This window comes from Aquarana catesbeiana, linkage group LG06 (genome assembly GCF_042186555.1).
Source record: "Aquarana catesbeiana isolate 2022-GZ linkage group LG06, ASM4218655v1, whole genome shotgun sequence".
In the NCBI taxonomy this organism is placed as follows: Eukaryota; Metazoa; Chordata; class Amphibia; order Anura; family Ranidae; genus Aquarana; species Aquarana catesbeiana.
In genome coordinates this window covers 158,220,475-158,240,923 of record NC_133329.1, presented here as the reverse complement: position 1 = coordinate 158,240,923, position 20,449 = coordinate 158,220,475, and the positions used below count along the sequence as shown (strand labels likewise).

The 20,449-nt window shown below is 43.1% G+C and overlaps 1 protein-coding gene across 1 annotated transcript in view; it reads right to left on the bottom strand.

Moving 5' to 3' along the window:
* Positions 1-18,710, bottom strand: part of SYT17 (synaptotagmin 17) — a 489,562-nt gene extending 470,852 nt beyond the window's left edge. Inside the window, exon 1 of the mRNA XM_073591116.1 lies at positions 18,320-18,710. Coding sequence (XP_073447217.1) covers positions 18,320-18,334 — 15 coding nt within the window. The 5' untranslated portion in view covers positions 18,335-18,710. The remainder of the gene's footprint in view (positions 1-18,319) is intronic.
* Positions 18,711-20,449: the final 1,739 nt, after the last annotated feature.

Here is a 20,449-nt window from a genome sequence, read left to right as displayed (position 1 = left end):
AGTGAAGCAATTCATTCTCAAAATGTATACAAAGGCACTAGTTGCAATCCAATTCTTAGCATCCTTATATCACTCTGTTCTCTCTCCAAAAGAAAGCCTTTCATCCTTTTAATGTGCCTACAGTTACAGAAGTGAGTGAGAGCTTATTTATAGGATTATTTACTGTGTGTTTACATTATATAAATACGGTACTTAACAAGATCTATGCCCACTAAAGTTTTTGTATTAAAGTGTTTTTTTTACCATGCCCACTGTTTTTACCCTTACCTGGTGGTGAGATCAGCACATTTTAGATACTCACCCATCCAGCGGATCCAGCACTGTCCAGCCCAGATCCTCCTCTCTTCTGGCAGTGCTCAGTCTCGCACCACAATGTTTTGGCGAGATGTCCTCAAGAGGATGCCTGCTGTTCCAGGTTCAGCTGGCATGTCTCTTATTGACGCCTCGCTGGGCCCTCCCCCTCTTCTTTTACTGAATGAAAGGCTTTGCCTAATGTGATGTTCACGTCCGAGGAGAAGGGGGAACAGGGCACGTTATTATTTGCCTAGGCGAATGATGTGCAAGTGTATTAAAAAAAAGTGAAGAAAAAAAAATCCCTAATCGGGCAAAGGACTGGAGGAGGAGGGGTGGAGAGGAGGAATGATGATATGGAGGGTGAAGATCCACTTTAGCAAGCAGTAAAGGTCCTTCAAAAAAAAAACTTTTTCACCTCTGCAGCTATAGACATTGTGGAAACACATCTTTGAATTTAATGATAGAGCCACTGAAATTTGAGCTTATTTTCCCTTTACTGTTTATGGAGGGCAGAATCTTGGCAGCCTGTCAGTCCTCTAATATACTGTAAACACACACCAATTATTTCTAATGGTTTGGTCACATCAGCAGCTGCACTGATCACACAGCCACTGGTGTTCATCGGAAGGAAACAGTGTTGACTCACACCACACTGTTTACTTTTTATTGTTAGAATTCTATAGAAATATCATAAGTGACATTTTATAACGTTTTATACACAACAGCAGCGTTGCAACCGGGTGACCTGAAAAAAAGCTGAACTCGCACCATTTAATTCCCGAATGTGAGTCCCGATTTCGGTGGCGATTTCAGAGACATCTGTGCGGGTTTCTGTACAGATGTCAATGGAAATCGCACCCCGAAATTGAAAAAAGTAGTACAGAAACCAATACGGATGGTGCCATTGCCAGCAATTGCCACCGATTTGACATGTCAAATCGCATGTCAAAATGCACCAATGTGAACCAGGGCTTAGAGTCCTTATTGTGATCTTTAGCTACTTAAAAGTCCAGGACAATTTTTACATTTTTTAGACACTACATTTTTTGCTAGAAAATTATTTAAAACCTGCAAAGAATTATACAACATAATTCACTGTGGAATAAAATAGTGGCATTAGCAATTTTTTTTTTTATGTTGCATGATATTTGTGTCTTTCATATTTACATAGTTACATAGTTAGTCAGGTTGCAAAAAGACACAAGTCCATCGAATTCAACCAAAAAAAAAAAAAAAATCATACAATCCCATATACTGTAAACAATCCTTTACCCACAGTTGATCCAGAGAAAAACCCAAACAATGCATGCTCCAATTTGCTATAGCAGGGGAAAATATTCCTTTCTGATCCACCTATAAGCAATCAGATTTTCCCTGGATCAACTTTACCTATACCTATAAATGCCAGTACCCAGTTATATTATGTACATTTAGGAAAGAATCTAGGTCATTTTAATGCAATCTACTGAGCTGGCCAGAACCACCTCTGGAGGGAGTCTATTCCACATTTTCACAGCTCTAACTGTGAAGAAACCTTTCCGTATTTGGAGAGTAAATCTTTTTTCCTCTAGCTGTAAAGAGTGCCCCCCTTGTGCTCTGTTATGACCTTAAAGTGAATAACTCAACACCAAGCTTACTATATGGACCACTTATGTATTTGTACATGTCGATCATATCCCCCCTTAAACCCCTCTTCTCAAGAGAGAATAAATTCAGTTCCTCTAATCTTTCCTCATAGCTGAGCTCCTCCATGCCTCTTATCAGTTTGGTTGCCCTTCTCTGCACTTTCTCCAGTTCCCTGATATCTTTTTGAGAACTGGTGCCCAAAACTGAACCTTGGGGTACACCACTGATAACCTTAGACCATTTTCGTTTTTTTAGCCAGCTTTCTAATCATTTACAAATTGATCTTTCCAAGCCTGTAGACTTTACCCTACACATTAGCAGTGTGTGGGGAACTGTGTCAAACGTTTTTGCAAAATCCAGGTATACCCTGTCCACAGCCACCCCTCTGTCCAAGGTTTTACTTACCTCCTCATAAAAAGAAATCAGGTTGGCCTGATAACTTTTGTCTTATGAATTTATGCTGTCTGTTGCTTAAAATATTTTTTTCCAGCAAGAACTCATCTATGTGGTCTTTTATTAACCATTTCCCGCCCAGCCTATAATAGAATGACGGCCGGAAAGTGGTTTGGTTATGCTGACTAGGTGTCATATGATGTCAAGCAGGATAACATGCCGGCGCATGCCCGCAGGGGCGTGCATTGCGGCGTTCCCAAGTGCGGCGTGTCTGACACGCCGCATCTCCGATCATGATAAGAAGCCTCTGATAGAGGCTTCTTACCACGTGACCAGCTGTGACCAATCACAGCTGATCATCACGAGAACCAGGAAGTGCCGGTAAACGGCATTCCTCGGTTCGCGCTCACAGGGAGAGCAGATCGGCGGCCCTCCCTGTCAGAGGGAGGTCTGTGCTGATAATCAGCACACTGATTATCAGCACAGTCTCCATCAAATGTACCCATAAGCTGCCAATCAGTGCCCAGTCAGTGCCTCATCATAGCCCCTTGCCAGTGCCCAATAAAGTGCCAATAAGTGCCCACCACAGTGCAAATCAGTGCCCACCATAGTGCCAATCAGTGTCCATCACAGTACCAATCAGTGCTCAGCATTAACACCTATCAGTACCTGCCCAATCAGTGCTGCTCATCAGTGCCATCTATTAGTGTCCATCAATGCCACATGTCAGTGCCAATCAGTACCGCCTATCAGTGCCAATCAGTGCCGCCGGTCAGTGCCCATCAATGCCGCCTGTCAGTGCCCATCATTGCCACCTGTCAGTGCCCATCAGTGCCGCCTGTCAGTGCCCATCAATGCTGCCTGTCAGTGCCCATCAGTGCCACATATCAGTGCCACCTATCTGTGCCCATCAGTGCTGCATATCAGTGCCGCCTATCAGTGCCAATCAGTTCTACATATCAGTGCCTCCTCATCAGTGCCCATCAGTGCCATCTTATCAGTACCAATTCATCAGTGCCCATCAGTGCCCATCAGTGCCGACTCATCAGTGCCCGTCAGTGAAGGAGAAAACCAAATTTTATAACAGAAACAAAGAAATACTTTTTTTTTTTTTTAAATTACGGTCTTTTTTAGTTTGTTTGGCAAAAAATTAAAACCGCAGAGGTGATCAAATACCACCAAAAGAAAGCTCTATTTGTGGGTAAAAATAAATAAAATTTATTGATTTAGTGATAAAAATAATTAAATTAATTTGGGTACAGTGTTGTATGACCGCGCAGTTGTCATTCAAAGTGCGACAGCACTGAAAGCTCAAAATTGTCCTGGGCAGGAAGGGGCAAAAGTGCCTGGTATGGAAGTGGTTAAACTCTCCAGTATCTTCCCGACTACAGAAGGTAAACTAGCAGGTCTACAGTTACTTGGTAAAGACTTTGATCCCTTTTTAAATATGGGCACCACATTGGCCCTCTGCCAATCCAGTGGTACCACTGCAGTCATTAACGAGTCCCTAAAAATTAGAAACAACGGCCTTGAGATGACAAAGCTCAATTTTTTTAGGATCCGTGGGTGGATGCCATCTGGTCCAGGTGCTTTATACATCTATCTAAATATTTCTGGACCATATCACTTTTGAGCCCTTGTGGATCATTTGGGGCTGTGTCAATACCACCCCCATTATGAACATGAGCTCCCCTATGCTCCTTTATATACACAGAGCTGAAGAAAGTATTTAATAAATTTGCTTTCTCTTTGTCCCCAGTCACCCACTCTAGATTATATGTACATTCAAATGCACATTTTCTAGAAAAATACAATAAAATTATTTTTAGTGCACACAAACACAATATAATACCTGATATTTGGTAAAATATAAAAGATAGGGTTTCATTATAGCTTTAAAAGTGCCCGTGCCTGTTAAAATGGGAAAAAAACACAACACCCTACATTGTCCATAGTTGAGCAATGGCAATACCTCACATGTGTAGTGCAATTGCTCTTTACATACACATGCATGGCTGACATTCGAGTGTGTGCATAGGGTGATGGGGTTGCTTTTACATAGTTTCTTATTATTTTTATTCATTTTATTAAAATTTACTTCATTTAAACACCTTTTAAAATTTTTTTTTTTAGCTTTATTGCTATCAAAAGGGGGCTAACGTGATGTTATGTAATAAGTGATAACATAGTCACGTGGCAGGAGAGATGCCTAATGTCTCCAATGCCCTTCAGTGCAGCTAATAAAGCACAGATTGTTCTTGATTATCTACTTACCCAGCCACATTTGTGGCCAGTGAACAAGGGTCCTTTTAGACTGGTGATCAGTGAGAAAAGGACTACTTTAAATTGGTGGTCATCAGGAGAGTCACTGAGAGAAGGACCCCATAATATTGGTGGCCTGTGGGAAGCGTTCTCTTTACATTAGTTTTCAGTGTAGTGCTCTGTTACATTGGTGGTCAGTGCAGAAGGGTCCTTTTAGACTGGTGATAAGTGGGAGAAGGATGCCCTTACATTGGTGGCCATTTGGAGAGTCACTGAGAGTAGGGCCCCATCATATCGATGGTCTGTGAAGAGAATTCTCCTTACATTGGTGTTCAGTGTAGTGCTCTTTTACACTGGCGGTCAGTGAAGAAGTGTTCTTTAAGACTGGTGATCAGTGGGAAAAGCCCACCCTTACATTAGTAGACATTTGGAGAGTCACTGAGAGAAGGACCCCATCATACTGGTGGTCAGTGGAAAGACCTCCCCTTACACTGGTGGGCAGTGGGAAGAATGCCCCCGCCCCTTGAAGAGAGCTAAAAAGTTGAAGGAACCTGAGGTTCCCTGGAACTCTGGTTGTAAAAAGCTAGAACAATAAAGTCCACAAAATACATAGTTACTATAAAGTTAGTTTAGCTAAGGAGAAGATGGAAAAGGATGTGGGTGTCCTTGTTAGATCATGCACTCACTACCATGGCATACAAGGGCTTCTAAAGCTAGCAAGATATTTATTTAGAGGCATAAGCACTGACAAAATGAGAGGGAGAGAAATACAGACATAATAATATACCTATACAAGGTGATACAATGTAACCTTTAATAGGCCTCATTTATACAAGCGATTAAAAGCATACAGCAGATTCGGGCATCAATAATCTGTGGATTCTTGTGGCTGGGTAAAAAGCAATGATAGTCTCTGTACAAAGCAATCCAGTGTACAAAGCAACAACAGGCTGAGATGCATAGCTGTTCGCGTGTATGCACACAACTAGTGGTTACCTGCGGTTAGGAACTGGTGAGGGACCCTGGTTGCAGATAGATGTGTCCAGGATAACCACAGGAAACTGCTGGTTGTGCTGATACAAGTAAAAAGCTATGATGTGTGCATACTACATGTGCATTGGACAATTCGCTTTTGAAAATGTTTAATTTATTTTATTTTATGTTATCATATGAGGGCTTAGAAGCTCCATATGTAATAATATTGTGCAAGTGATGGGTTCTCTTTATATAGATATCAGAGGTCTAGTAGTCCCCTAATATCTCCACTGCACTCAGTCAAAGCAGATGAGGGACAGAGAGTCCCAGATCCCCTGTACACCCTGCTGCACTGGCTGAGATTGACAGCTCTGAACTCGGAAATGCTAAGGGCAAGGGCCACAAGGTTTATGCTTCATAGGGGAGACCGGAGAAGGAATATTCCCTATTCTAGCTCTGTTCTCTGTCTTGATGCTGGTTTTTGTGGTCTCAGGCTCCCAGGAAAAGAAGGTGAGCCTGAGAGCCATAGCACAGGGGGGCGCAACTACCAGGGATATACAGTTGTGCTCATAAGTTTGCACACCCTTGCAGAATTTATGATTTCTTGGCCATTATTCAGTAAATATGAATAATAACACAAAAACATTTCTTTCACTCATGGCTAGTGTTTGGCTGAAGCCATTTATTATCAATCAACTGTGTTTGCTCTTTTTAAATCATAATCACAACAGAAACTACCTAAATTACCCTGATCAAAAGTTTATATACCCTGGTGATTTTGGCCTGATAGAATGCACCCTGGCAGACCCTTGCATCTTGCATCCAGTGCTGCACTGACGTTTCTGGATTCTGAGTCATGGGGAAAGCAAAAGAATTGTCAAAGGATCTGTGGGAAAAAGTAGTTGAACTGTATAAAACAGGAAAGGGATATAAAAAAGATATCCAAGGAATTGAAAATGCCAATCAACAGTGTTCAAACTAATCAAGAAGTGGAAAATGAGGGGTTCTGTTGAAATCAAACCACGGTCAGGATAGACCAACTAATATTTCAGCCACAACTGCCAGGAAAATTGTTTAGAATGCAAAGAAAAACACACAAATAACTTCAGGTGAAATACAGGACTCCCTGAAAACATGTGGTGTGGCTGTTTCAAGATGCACAATAAGAAGGCACTTGAAGAAAGATGGGCTGCATGGTCGAGTCACTAGAAGAAAGCCATTACTACGCAAATGCCACAAAGTATCCTGCTTACATAATGCAAAACACCACAGAGACAAGCCTCAGACCTTCTGGCACAAAGTCATTTGGAGTGTTGAGACCCAAATTGAGCTTTTTGGCCACAACCATAAACGCTACATTTGAAGAGGCGTCAACAAGGCCTATGATGAAAGGTACACCATTCCTACTGTGAAAAACAGAGGTGGATTCCTGATGTTTTGGGGATGTGGGAGCTATAGGGATGGGCTGTCTGTTCGGGTCGAACATGAGTTCGACTCGAACATTGGCTGTTCGCCCGTTCGCCGAATAGCGAACAGTTTGGGAATAGTTTGGGGTATTCGCGGCAAATTCGAAAGCCGCGGAACACCCTTTAAAAGTCTATGGGAGAATTCAAAAGTGCTAATTTTAAAGGTTAATATGCAAGCTATTGTCATAAAAAGTGTTTGGGGACTTGGGTCCTGCCCCAGGGGACATGTATCAATGCAAAAAAAAGTTTTAAAAACGGACGTTTTTTCAGGAGCAGTGATTTTAATAATGCTTAAAGTGAAACAATAAAAATGAAATATTCTTTTAAATTTCGTACCTGGGGGGTGTAAATTTCATACAAGGGCCTCATCCCCACAACCCTTGCCCGGTGGTTGTGAGGGTATGCAGGCGGGGGGCTTATCGGAATCTGGAAGCCCCCTTTAACAAGGGGTCCCCCAGATCCCGCCCCCCGCGTAAAATGGTAATGGGGTAGATGTTTTTTCAATGAATTTCATGAGTATTGCAGAGACCCGCCAATTCATTATAGCTGCCGGCGCTACCGATAGTACTTTTAAATTACTTTCTTTTTCCTTTAGAAATGTCATTTTGCTCTCGGACTGTTACGCCACTTTACAGGCATACTATAGACACCCCCCAGGTATGAAATTATAAGGAATATTTCACTTTTATTGTTTCACTTTAAGCATTATTAAAATCACTGCTCCCGAAAAAACGGCCGTTTTTAAAACTTTTTTTTGCATTGATACATGTCCCCTGGGACAGGACCCAGGTCAACAATCACTTTTCATGACAATAACTTTCATATTAACCCTTAAAATTAGCACTTTTGATTTTTCACGTTTGTTTCCCATAGACTTTAATAGTGTTTGCGCATTCGAACAAATTTCTTGCCTGTTCGCATGTTCTGCTGCGAACCGAACAGGGGGGTGTTCAGCCCATGCCTAGTGAGCTATGAAGGCACTGGAAATTTGGTCAAAATTGATGGCAAGATGAATGCAGTATGTTATCAAAAAATACTGGAGGAACGTTTGCATTTAACAGACAGGAAGCGTACTTGGACATTCCAACATGACAATGATCCAAAACACAAGGCCAAGTCGACTTGTCATTGGCTAGACAGAATAAAGTGAAGGTTCTGGAGTGGCCACCTCAGTCTCCTGACCTCAATATCATTGAGCCACTCTGAGGAGATCTCAAACATGCAGTTCATGCAAGGCAGCCCAAGAATTTACAGTAACTGGAGGCTTTTTGCCAAGAGGAATGGGCAGTTTTACCATCTGAGAAGATAAAGAGCCTCATCCACAAATACCACAAAAGACTTCAAGCTGTCATTGATGTTAAAGAGGGCAATACATGGTATTAAGAACTGGGTCATGTAAACTTTTGATCAGGGTCATTTGGGTAGTTTCTGTTGTCATTATGATTTAAAAAGAGTAAGCACAGTTGACTGAAAATAAATGGCTTCAGCCAAACACTAACCATGAGTGAAAGAAAAGTTTTTGTGTTATCATTCATATTCTCTGAAAAATGGCCAAGAAATCATAAATTCTGCTGGGGTATGTAAACTTATGAGTACGACTGTACAACAATTGGGTGGTTTTACAGCAGCAGCAGTCAAACTCGGAAGCCCATAACACAAGAAATCATTTGTTTGTATTTTGGCCAAAATATGGATTCCCACCATTTACACGACTGGTCCTAATATCTAGTGAGTCCTAACCTTTTCACAAAGTGTAGTAAACTGACACTTTATATTGGTTACCTGACTTCAGGCCACACACCCTGGCAATCCTTTACTTGCTAAGCCTTGTAGGGTTACTGAAAAGTCCCCTAATATCACACAGAGAGGTCGCAACAAAAGATGTGAGGCATTCTTTGCAAGTAGAACAAAAGAAGTTTGGGGCTCATCTACACTACTGCATAGCAGTGTTACATGCACTGCTGTGTTGCTGTGCTCTTCATTTTGAATGCCACTCCAATGCACAACACACCTGCATTGAAGCGCACAGCAATGATAGTGCATTGCATTACAAAAATTTGGACCATGTTCAAATTTTGGGGAATATTGGTGCATTGGAAACCCAATACTCCTCATCCAAGTACAGGGTTTTTTACTGTAAAAGCAGAGTAGAAAATAATGATACCTACTTTTCAAGCATTACATAATCAAATCTGACTGCTATTAAAGGCAAAAAAGTATATTTTTCACTGGTCATGTACAAGGCCTTCTTTCATTGCCATAGTATTTTGAAACATTTTTTTTCTTTTACTGAATTTGAACACCAAAAGTTTTTTTAAAAAACCTATGTAAAGAAAGGGCACTTCATAATTTTGTAACTGGTAAAATGATGTACTGTAGTAAATTAAAATGCATGTAAACCCAAACAATTAATGTCTGTTATTAGCTCCCTTTTGCCCTGTTAAATATACCATTGAAAGTGTTTTTAATATCTTTTCAGTTATAAAAAGAAATTCTGTTGATCCCACCAGAAACTTGCAAGCTGATAACTTTGCTGCTGTTATCAGTTATCAGCATTGTTTCCAGTTCTCTTTGTGCATTACAGAACACCTTGCTTTATGTTATGAAGATAAGGAGAAGTGGAAGTGTTGTGTAATCCTGTCTTAGGGTGCCAATGATGCTCCTCCATAGATACAGTAGAGTGAGCGAGCGTTGTCACTCTAGAAAAGGAAGTGTGTTACTGGCAGGGTCATCAGGTTAAAAAAATCGTAAAAAGGAAGTCTAATGCCACCGCATCTTGTCTGAAATATATTAATTTGTTCTTGAGTTAGATACACTCTAGGGCAGTGGGGGGAAAATTAGAGAGGGTCTCAAGTGCATCCCAAATCACCTCCAGAGGGCTGCACAATAGCAGCACATTTTTACACCCAAAGGTTTTGGTCCTGCTGCAATGCAGACTGACTAAGTTGGAATACAATACACCCCACAGCATTAGTGTCAGTGGATGCAGTAATAAACCCCAACATTGGTGTCAGAGGATGCAATAATAACCCCCAGCACTGGTGTCACTGGTGTCAGTATATGGAATAATATCCCCCCAGCATTGGTGTCAGTTGACGGAAGAATAACCCCCAGCATTGGTGTCAGTGGATGCAATAATAACCACCAGCACTGGTGTCAGTAGATGCAATAATATCCCCCAGCATTGGTGTCAGTTGACGCAAGAATAACCCCCAGCATTGGTGTCAGTGGACACCAGGGCTTTTTTTCTCAGAGAATAGGGGCAGGAACTCCCTCCTTCTGAGTCACCTCTTGTGTCAACCTACGAGCACCATTCCTTGGTTTCACCCCCTACCCACCTCTGAGCACCATTCCTTGGTTCCACCCCCTACCCACCTCTGAGCACCATTCCTTAGTTCCACTCCCTACCCACCTCCGAGCACCATTCCTTGGTTCCGCTCCCTACCCACTTCATGGCACCATTCCTTGGTTCCACCCCCTACTCACCTTCGAGCACTATTCCTTGGTTCCACCCCCTACCCACCTCTGAGCACCATTCCTTGGTTCCACTCCCTACCCACCTCTGAGCACCATTCCTTGGTTCCACTCCCTACCCACCTCCAAGGACCATTCCTAGGTTCCACTACCTACCCACCTCCGAGCACCATTCCTTGGTTCCACCCCCTACCCACCTTCGAGCACCATTCCTTGGTTCCACCCCCTACCCACCTCCGAGCAGCATTCCTTGGTTCCACTCCCTACCCACCTCTGAGCACCATTCCTTGGTTCCACTCTCTACCCACCTCTGAGCACCGTTCCTTGGTTCCACCCCCTACCCACCTCTCAGCAATGGATACAGAACCAAGTATCAATTTGTAGTGCTAAGTAATTTGTATGTAATTTGTTAATGATAGGAAGTAAAATAGATCCCTTGTAGCCAGCAACAATGGAGCACCCCCAGCAACTATAGACTCTGAACAGCTAGCAACAATAGACCTCTCCCTCAACCGTAGATGTCTCCCAGAAACGATTGTCTCCCAGTAGCATAAGAGCCCCCCAGCAACAATAGATCCCCCACCAGGGACAACTGACCTCCCTAGCAACAAAAGACTCTTCCCTTGTAAAAATAGATCCCCTCCAGCAACAATAGGTCCCCCAGCAGCCAGCATCACTAGACCCTCCAGTACTCCCCAGCACCCCTTGCCGTTACATACATTCAGAGCTGGAGGTGCCGAAACTGCATTCCCCCGCGTTCCTGCTGAAAAAAAGCCCTGATGGACACAATATTGACCCTAGAACTGGTGTCAGAGAACACAATAATACAATAATAGCCCTCAGCAGTGGTGTCAATAAACACAATAAAAAAACACCAGCATTGGTGTTAGTGAACACAAAATGAACCCCCAGCACTAGTGTCAGTACTATTAACCCCCCTCATGTTGGTGTTCACTGGCAGTGTAATTTAACCCCCATGCATGGGTGGCCAGTGGCAGTGAATTAACCTCTGCCCACATTATAGTCTCTCTCTTTCAGTCAGTGACAGGTGCAGCTATATAGATCTCTTTGGCACATCTGAGCGTTTACATCTGTACAGGGATGGATGAACAGCCCAACATACAGTGTCTCTACAGAGCCATGCATCCATCCCTGTAAGGATGTAATTACTCGAACGTGTGCAAGGATTCGTACCACCATTGTGTCTGACAGCCTGTCATTGATTTTTAACAGTCTGTGGCAGCTGCTCGGAATATCTGTCACTTATGGGTGCATAAACACACATTGCATGGGCCTCTGTGTGTCTTGAATAAATCCTAAGTGAAGGTTTTTGTTAAGTTGCTATTCTTGACTATTCCAAACCATCATTACCTTACTGAATATAATGAGGAATGCCTTCGTAAATATGAACCATGAATCTCACCGTGCTAATACTACAAATGTCACACAAAGTACAGCTATGGATAATATATGATCTGCAATAACCTATGATGACACAAAAGATCATGGTTATGGTTGGTTGGAGGTAACCTGACACTCAAAGAGCTCAGGCAATTATTTGTAGCAAGTGAACAACATCTGCTCCCAGCATCTACAACTGTTGCTTTGCAAATCATGTCTTCTTTCCCGTGCATTAAAACATCACCCAATCAAAGTCACAGCTCCACCCCGCAGACATGAAAAACACAGACACAAACCAGAAGCGACCTGCCTGTTATCCACTCACCAGAGAATGTTTGTGCACATGTCACATCCAAATTAACCTTGTGATGAAAATACACTGAGCTGTGAGCAGGACAAAGCCTCTATTTTCTTTTTTCCTTGCCCTGTACTCATTGCATAGCTCCCAACTGTCCCTGATTTCGAGGGACTGTCCCTGATTTGGAGCAATGTCCCTCTGTCCCTCTTTCTCCCTCATTTGTCCCTCATTTTAGTCTTATTTATATAGATGTATATAAAATGCACTATTTATCTTTCAAAACGTGTTTCCCAGTGCTAAACCTTTCATCCAAATTCTAAATGACTGCATTTGTAAATTTTTAAAGTCAATATAAAGGAATATTAGTGGTAAAAAAAAGCTCATGTGTTCACACAAGTGGCAGCCCTGCGATCTGCAGTAAATTGCTTTTCAGGGGCTGCCAGGGTAGCGGTGGCTGCCAGGCAATTAGGAGCTGCAACCACAAGCCATGCATTTGAATGGGTTGCGCCTGGTGACAGCAGTACAACAGGCTTCATCAGCTAAACAGGGGGGCCCAGGGCAGCTTTATTGTTCATTTCTGCCTAAATGAGTAAATTGATTTTACTAGACCACACCCCTGCTCCTACATGCTTACCAGAGCTTAAATTACATTTCATTGGGCCCCATCACGTCAACAGAGGGGCCCAGGAGGTGGGAGCAGAGGAGGGAATTTTTTTTCATTTTTGGGGTGTGGGTGGATGAAGTCAGTGCTGCTGTTCTGCTACACGTCGGGGGGGAGGGAGAGTGCGGAGGCTGGGTTGGGGGGCCCCATCAGAAAGGCTGTACAGGGCCCCATGATTTCTAACAGCAGCCCTGGGTGGCAGTACTGCCTGCAGAACAACAGCAAAGGAAAATCGCCACTCCAGGTGAGAGACTCAGTGAATAATGTAAGACTCCTCACACAGGTGCAAGCCTGGCTCGCCTGCCGTAGAAGACTGAATGAAGGAAGAAATTGGCTGCACATCAACGTGATTGAAGTCCATTTATTGAATATTCCATGCAAACAATGACACACACCACGTTTGCAGAGGCTGGGACAGAGGTGGACTAGTTTTGCACCACTACACTGGAAGCTACATTGCCTGAAGAACATGACAGAGGGTATCATTCTTGCCATGGCATGTATACAACCCTGAATAGCTGCATGCTATCTTTTAGGTGGTCGGTAAAACCACGGCTCAATGCCTATTTTTACCACCCTGCTCCCCCAACTGCCTGTGTGAACAAGGCCTAAGACGCAATTAGGGTTCATGCACTTCGCTCTTCAAATAAGTGAATTGCTGATCTTTTACACAGGACCTTGCTGGCAGAAAGATCCTGCATAAACATTGCAAAGTATAGAGGTGTAAAAGGGCATGCAGCATTTGGATTTGTAAAATTCTACTTCCATTATGTTACATTTCTGCACCTCACTCACCTTGGATGCAAATTTTTTTTAATTTTGATATTAAGGATCTGAACACAGCACAGTTTACTGGTCTTTACACGCTGTGTGCATGGCTTCAAAGAAAACAATAGAACTGCGTTCAGATCTGTAAAAAAAATCGCAGTACTGATAAAAATGTTGTAGATATGTACATAAGCTCTTACACGCATAAGCATTAGTAAGCATATGCATCTATGCACTAAAATGTCTAATTCAGGCCCTAAATGCCAAATTTGTAAAAATGACCCAATGCTTAGGGCTCCTACAAAATGGCACATTTTGGCATATAGAGTTAATCGCAGGCGTGCTTCTGCCTCCGGGATATACAACTGCAGTGTACAGAGTACAGACAACTATAGTAATGAAAGGCTGTATATGGGTTTACACCACTACTTGCATAAAATCACAAGAAAAGAGCATAAAGAATGACATTATGTATGTTTGTTACATTTTTACAGACTCAGTGCAAAGAATGTTGTACAATCTTCTCACTAGAATGATTATGTAACTATAATATTCTGGGTTACCTGATGGTGACAACAGTGGATCATGCCTGCATATCATGGATTGAAAGGATTGAAATGGCCACTTGTAGTCTCTATCAGAAGCCTTTGTGACAGGGTGACAATGCAATAGAAACAAGATATCCAGTATTTTTATGGTGACAATGCAGGAACACATTTGAAAGACAGGAACAGAGAGTTGTTACCCTATAACAAGCGGCAAAACAAGGACCTTCATGACAGGATCACCAGGGATTATTTTAATAAATGTATTTTGATATGATGATAACATTTTAAATGTTACACAAGATTTTAGTGATTGGCTTTATATAAAGTTTTAGGGTCGGTTCATGCCACAAAAACGCACTCCAGATGCTTACAGTTTACACCACAAAAACTCACTCCAGATACGTTTTTGCATGCACGTTTTTGATGCGTTATTTTATGCATTTTCAATGCATTCCAGTGCATTCTCCCCCTCTCATTTTTCTTATGCTTTCTGGTGCGTTTTTTATGCGTTTTGCTGTGTTCCAGTACAGTTCTGTGCAGAAAAAATCAGCATGTTCTACTTTTTGTTCTGCACTGGAACGGACTGCACTGATGTGAACTTTGCCATTGGAACCATACAATCTACTGTCCATGCATTTTTGATACAGAAAAAAAAATTCACTGGACTGCATCTGGTGTGATCCTGCCCTTAGGCTGGGTTCACACTAGTGCGAATTTGATGCGGCTTATCCCATATCCAATTCGCATGTCAGACGACTTGACTGGCTCTCAATGGAGCCAGTTCACACAGCTCTGGGACGGCTGCGGAGCAGTTTGCAGAAGAGTCCTGTGCGTCTTCTAGTCCGTTTCAGGTCCCAATCCAGCCAAAAATTCTAGCCTGATTTGTCCCTGAAACAGAGAACCGGGTCTCACCAGACCCCTGCTGTGAGCTGTTCCGTACAGCAGTGTGAACTCAGCCTAAAAGATTCCTTCACTTCTCATTGCACGCCTTACACTCCCCCCCCCCCCCCCCCCACAATTGGACATTTATTTTTTAGTTATTTTTTATTGTAAATATCTTTTTTTGGGACTCCAGACACTTTCAGGATTAACACTTGGACGAAAATTACGCCCCAGTCGCCCGTAGTCTCCTGGGATACTGACGTCATACATTCCAGGAGGCCTCAGGGTACTCTTTAGTTATTGTGGAACTGTGCATCATTGGGCCAGCTGTCCCTTCCTGGTTCTTACAGCTGCCCCACCAGTGGCACACCGAGGCATATGCACTTCATCAGGAGGCTAGCTGCAGGAACCCGGATACGGCGGCTGGCCCCCTGATGATGTAAGTAAACAAGATGGTAGCGTGGGACATCGTGTGTAGCCAGGGGCGTTGCTAGGTGGCAAAAAAACAGGGGCTTCAGCCTGAAGTCCGAGCCCAGCACTGGGGGGGGGTGTTACCTACCTGACATACACTGACCATTACCTCATCTACCTGACATACACTGACCATTATACTCACCTACCTGACATACACTGACCTACCTGACATACACTGACACACACTGACCTACCTGACATATCACATACACTGACCTACCTGACATATGACATACATTGACCTACCTGACATATGACATACACTGACCTACCTGACCCACACTGACCTACCTGATCCACACTGACCTACCTGACTCACACTGACCTACCTGATATACACTGACCCGCACTGACCTACCTGACCCACACTGACCTACCTGACACACACTGACCTACCTGACCCACACTGACCTACCTGACATACACTGACCTACCTGACATACACTGACCCACACTGATCTACCTGACCCACACTGACCTACCTGACATACACTGACCCACACTGACCTACCTGACCCACACTGACCTACCTGACCCACACTGACCTACAATGACCCGCACCGAAATATACAAGGGAAAGAAAGGAAGGGAGACATACATCCTGCTGTACATGCGATCTAAGTCCCATGTTTGTGAGTGCAATCCTCTATTGTTTGATTTTGCATTTGTATCCTTTAAAATGGAATTACACTAGGGCAGCCGTGCGGTCTCTTTTCCTAGGGCAGCCGTGCGGTCTCTTTTCCTTGTATATTTCAGATTAAGTCTGCCACCCAGTGGATCTTTGAGAGAGCTGCAGCACCTAGAGCAAGAGAACTTTTTTTTATATAGACTGTGAACATTTGAGAGTTGGTTGTGGGGTCAGCGATGACTTTGTTTTTTTTTGTGTTTGGACCCGCACTGACCTACCTGACCCACACTGACCTACCTGACACACACTGACCTACCTGACATACACTGACCCACACTGACCTACCTGACATGCACTGACCTGCATGACACACACTGACCTACCTGACCCACACTGACTTACCTGACATACACTGACCCACACTGACACGCACTGACCTACCTGACCAGACTTCAGGTGATGTCACCTCCTCCTGCAGCTCAGCTGTAGTGTGCGGTGAGCCCATCACAGTTGAGTAGACAGCAGCAGGCAGCCAGAGCCATGATGACAGGACAGGAGAGGAGAGTTGCCCGCCCAAGTGCCGAGTGGGGATCTTCTCACAGTGGCGCGGCAGCCGCATTGTTATCCCCGCCTTCAGCGCCTTCAGCGCCTATGATGGACGTCACACGTCCCGCGGTCCCCGCATTGGACCAGTGGGACGTCCATCATAGGCACTGCAGGTTCCAGAAAGCAGGGCCTGCTATGTCACTTGGCAGCGCTCCGAGTCAGATCTGTCCCCGCCCGGCGGCGGCGCTCGGATCTAATGATAGAACCATGCATGCCCAAGACCCAGGGCTTTTTGGGGACCCACTTGGGGCTCCAGCCACCGTCATAAGCCCCCCCCCCCTCAAGACCACTGTGGTTGGCGGTAGCTCACATCAGGACAACTATACATCCGGACAATTTACAAATACCATAATGGTGACCCCGCAATAGGGATAAAACTTTTCCGCGGAATGGAGTTTGATAAGACACGTGGCCACTCATTAAAATTGAAGAAAAGAGGTTTAACCTTAAACTGAGTAGAGGGTTCTTTACTGTAAGAGCGGCAAGGATGTGGAATAATACTGACATATAATCACAAACATTGGTTGGACTTGATGGACTTGTGTCTTTTTTCAACCTCACCTACTATGTAACTATGTAACATCCGCTGAATGTATGAGTATGTATTTTGAGGATAATTCAGCAAATAAAGTAAAGCGGATTTTTTTTTTAAATGGAGGGGAATAGGGTGGGTGTGTTAATCATATTGTATAGGATTTATTTAGCACCAACAGTTTGCACAGCACTTTACAGTTCCTCTTTAAATAACAGTTCCTCTTTAAATAACCAAAAAAGTCTGCATGTTAAAATATAGTGTTGTAGCACTTAAAATTCAGCTAAGGGAGACGCAGACTGATGAATATACATCCAGAAGAGATTGCCTTGAGAGAAACCTCAATTTTACCTTCTGTGTCACTTTACAGGTGCAGGTCTCAGTGCTCACTTGTAATATTGGAATCCAGGGACAGACTCTGGCAGCATCCCCAGCATTAATCTCTCTTTATTGTAAAGTAACAAGAAAATACATCTGGCCAACTATAGCGTCCCATGCAACCTATGCTTTTTTTTGGATGCCTTAAAAAAATTGTGTTTGTTGCATGAAAAAACGGTCATTAGCTGGTTGTATTGTTAATATTTTTAGCCTTTGCATTACATCAAAGGTAGACTTATGCCATGGTCCTGTCTTTTCTTGGATTGCGTCCTTAAATATAGTGGTCTGCTTTTAATACACCTTGGGCAGTTGTCAATCCTGCTGTTACCACCCCCCTCCCAGTACAAAGGATGCACACGTCACATTCAGCAGAGGGACTATACTTTTCTAACTGACCATTATAATGTAGATTTTGCTGGGAATTGTTGGATATCATAAAGTTTTTGCTGCTGTCATATACAAAGGATATGGGATTACCACCCTGATGTCATCCTGTCTTGTCTGATTGATACCTGTACACTAGGCAGTTTATTGTGCTGTCACCTTGGTGTGACATGTCACTCTATGCAACCTGTGACTTGTTCATTGGTTGAAGCTCTACAAGTTCTAACTAAACTCAGCAATCAATCAGTGAGAGTCTGAATGACACCTACCTGGATATACGCCATCTTCACTCAAAGTGCCATCTGTTCCCAGATTTGCCTGTGCATGGCGGTCCTCTCTGTGTCCCCTCTTTACCCTCAAAAATACACAGAAGGAAAAAGAAAAAGATGTGACTTGTTTGATTGATCAGCAGAGATCTGGATTGTCCTTCTTGGTGACACTTCCTCTAAGTAGCCAGCTTACTCTTGCTTTGGAGTTGCATGCTAGCTCATCAGCTGCCCCCTTGATTTATTTGGGGGGCATGTTAAGTGGCTAAGCCTGTTCCTGGGAAGAGCTGCCTCCTCCCTGTCACTTCCAGACTCTGGGGCTTTGATTACAAGTGTCTTATTTGCTTGCTTTCCCTGTTTTGTTTTGAATGTGCCTATCTTTCAGACACAGTCTCACTGTCGCCACTTAGTGGCCACTGATATCATTTCCTGCAAGTTTCAGATCCCTGCAAGGATGGTGATGTGTTAATATAAATAGAAGATCCCAGTCGTTGTTTATAATCTGTTTCTTCTTTAAAAAAAAAAAAAAAAAAATTAAAAAAAATTGTCAATAAAATGTGTTTTGATTTGGAAATGTTGAAGAATCTGAAATGCCTAGAGAATTTTTAAACTTGATTCTACTATAAGCATAATGCATGAATCTTGTAAAGCACAAACTGTTGGCGCTATATAAATTGTGTATCATAATAATAACAAAAATGAATAGGACATGTGCACATACATAGAGCATGATTGTTAAATAGTCACCTATTGACAAGCTATAACAATGACTGATTCAATTTTGATATCAATCATTGATCATTTAAGGGTTTAGCTAGGCAAATTATGCATGGTGGTTACTTCCCATACTGAAAAATATGGCATTTAATTAGACCTTAGGAAAATAAAATAAAAATAAATCCCCTGAAAATATAACAATTTGTAAAGCAGGTGCACTGTGCAAAGGAGCCTAAAGAATTGTGGAACAGCGCCACCTTGTGGGACACTTTTTAATATCACTGAAAACTAATCTGATTTTGTCAAGCCACAGACTGCACCCCATCCTATACCTACAAAAATGCTCATAGCACTATATTATTAGTTACATTTTTCTATAAATCAAGCAATTTTACAAAATTACAGGGTAAGAAGGGTGGGGAGCTTACTGGGAAGTAGCTTAGATAGGCACAGTAACAGAGAGCTTCTGCAGGATAGCCTAAAAACAAATAGACCATCAAGAGGTAAGGCATGGGGGATGGGGTGGACCAGGTAGCTGCCATGATCCCATGTGTCACACACCCATTGGTCCCCATTGGTAAAGTGACACTAAACTGTTGTAAAAAAAAATCTACTTAAGTAAGTATTCTTAACCCTAAAAGGTGCCTTCTATCACTCCTCCAAATCTCTGAATTCCTTGCTGTGATCTAGCTTCCTGTTCGAGGGTGGCTATGGTCATTCTCCATGGTCCCATTAGCAACAAAGGGCAACAAAGCTAATAAAGGGTCTGGAGGATATATTTTATGAGAAAAGGTTGCGAGCACTGAACTTATTCTCTCTGGAGAAGAGACGCTTGAGAGGGGATACGATTTCAATTTACAAATACCGTACTGGTGACCCCACAGTAGGGATGAAACTTTTTTGTGGAAGGGAGTATAACAAGACGCATGGCCACTCATTAAAATTAGAAAAAAAGAGGTAAACTACATAGAGGGTTCTTTATTGTAATATTAAATATTTCATATTTAGCTGTCTTAAAGCGGGATTCCGGACGTAAAAAAAAAAATTAAAAGTCAGCAGCTACAAACACTGTAGCTGCTGACTTTAAATAAGTACTTACCTGTCCTAGGTGCCCGCGCTGTCCGCTGCCCGAGGCTGACCCGTCCTTCGGCTTTCGGGTCCCGGCACCGCCATCCTAGGTAAGGGAAACAGGCAGTGGAGCCTTGCGGCTTCACTGCCAGTTTCCTACTGCGCACACGCGAGCGGCGCTCTGTGAATGGCCCCGTGGTATTCTGGGAACACACACAGTTCCCAGAAGACAACGGGGCTGCTCACCGAGGAGCAGAAGACGCCGCGGAAAAGGCAAAGGCAGATTAGGAAGACTGCCTAGCAACAAGGGTTTAGGTAAGTTTAAAATGTTTTTTTTTTTCAAATGTT